Source organism: Gossypium hirsutum, chromosome A06 (genome assembly GCF_007990345.1).
Source record: "Gossypium hirsutum isolate 1008001.06 chromosome A06, Gossypium_hirsutum_v2.1, whole genome shotgun sequence".
Lineage (NCBI taxonomy): Eukaryota > Viridiplantae > Streptophyta > Magnoliopsida > Malvales > Malvaceae > Gossypium > Gossypium hirsutum.
Window position 1 is genome coordinate 101,646,359 of NC_053429.1, and position 1,674 is coordinate 101,648,032.

General features: G+C 33.0%; 1 protein-coding gene across 1 annotated transcript; it reads left to right on the forward strand.

Moving 5' to 3' along the window:
- Positions 1–257: 257 nt before the first annotated feature.
- LOC107895835 (uncharacterized) lies at positions 258–713 on the forward strand. The gene has a single exon (XM_016821051.1). The coding sequence runs from the start codon at positions 258–260 to the stop codon at positions 711–713; it is 456 nt and encodes a 151-aa protein (XP_016676540.1).
- The last annotated feature ends 961 nt before the right edge of the window (positions 714–1,674 follow it).

Sequence of the window (1,674 nt, forward strand, 5' to 3'; positions counted from 1 at the left end):
ATATTTCTTTCACCAAATTTTTTAAAGTTGCATTTCATAAATATTTTCTTTCACAGTCCCTGTGGGTATGATAAATTGACAATTAATTGTCACTTTATTACTGTTGCGATTGTGTACACTTGCACGTTTCTGTCGTTCCAATAGTCTATATTGAAAGCCTTGAAAAACTAGGATTCCTTTTAGGTCTTGAGTTGACCACTGATGTCATCTTGTAATCGTTGTCGGATAGTTTTAACAAAATTATCCTTAATTTTAGCATGAATGAGATTAATAACAGTTTGCCACAGTTACTTAGCATGTTACAAACTGCTGAAAGTAACATGAAAAATGTTGGACCTAAGCCTATTTTGATGGTTCGCAAAGACAAAGGCAAAGGAAAGCTTAATGCTAAGGCAAAGCCTAAAGATAATGGCAAGGCCAAACCTAACAAAGGAAATACCGCATTGAAACCTAAAGGAGGAATTGCTAAGGAAGGAAAATATTTCCATTGTGGTAAGACCATACACTGGAAAAGGAACTACCCTGCCTATCTCAAAGAGGTCAAGAAATCTAAGGAGAGTGGAGCGTCCACTTCAGGTAGTTATGTTATTGATATTAATTTATCAGCATCTAATTCTTGGGCATTAGATACCGATTGTTTTTCTCATATTTGTACCTCTATACGGGGACTGCAAAGGAGTAGGAATTTGACTAAAGGAGATGTGGACATGTGAGTTGGAAATGGAGCAAGAGTTGTTGCATTAGCTGTAGGAACACTTATTTTATCATTGCCTAGTGGACTTGATTTAATTTTGGAGGATTGTTATTTTTTGCCAAGCTTAACTAGAAGCATTATTTCAATTTATTGTTTAGACAAAAATGGTTTTGAGATAATTATTAAGAATAATTGTTGTTCATTTTATCTTGGTAATGCTTTCTATGGTTCGACACAATTAGTAAATGACCCTTACATTTTAGATCAAGATAGATCCATTTATAAAATAAATACTAAAAGACAATAAATAAATGACTTTAATCAAACTTATCTTTGGCATCGTCTATTGGGCCATATAAGTGAGAAGCACATATCAAAGCTCCATAAAGATAGAATTTTGGGTTCTTTTGTTTTTGAACAATTTGATATATATGAGATTTGATTGTTGGGTAAAATGACTCAAACTCCTTTTAGTAGTAAAAGTAAGCGAACTGGTGATTCATTACGCTTAATACATAATGATGTATGTGGACCAATGAACACATAAGCCAGAAAAGGTTTTCAATACTTTATTACTTTCATTGATGACTTCAATAAATATGGCTAAATTTATCTTATGCACCATAAATCTGAAGCCCTTGAAAATTTCAAGGAATTTAAAAATTAAGTACAAAACCAACTAGGTAACTTCAATCAGATCGAGAAGGAGAATACTGAAGTTTAGAGTTTGATGAATTTTTTAAGTAATGTAAGATTGTCTCACAACTTACACCTCTTAGTACTCCACAATGGAATAGAGTTTCTAGAAGAAGAAAGTTAAACATGGTTCAATCAATGATGGGTCATGTTGATCTTCCTACTCCCTTTTAGGGACATGTACTTGAAACAACTACTTTTACACTGAATTGTGTTCCATTTAAATCGGTTCAAAAGACACCATATGATATGTGGATTGGGAAGCGTCTTAGTATGTCTTTCAT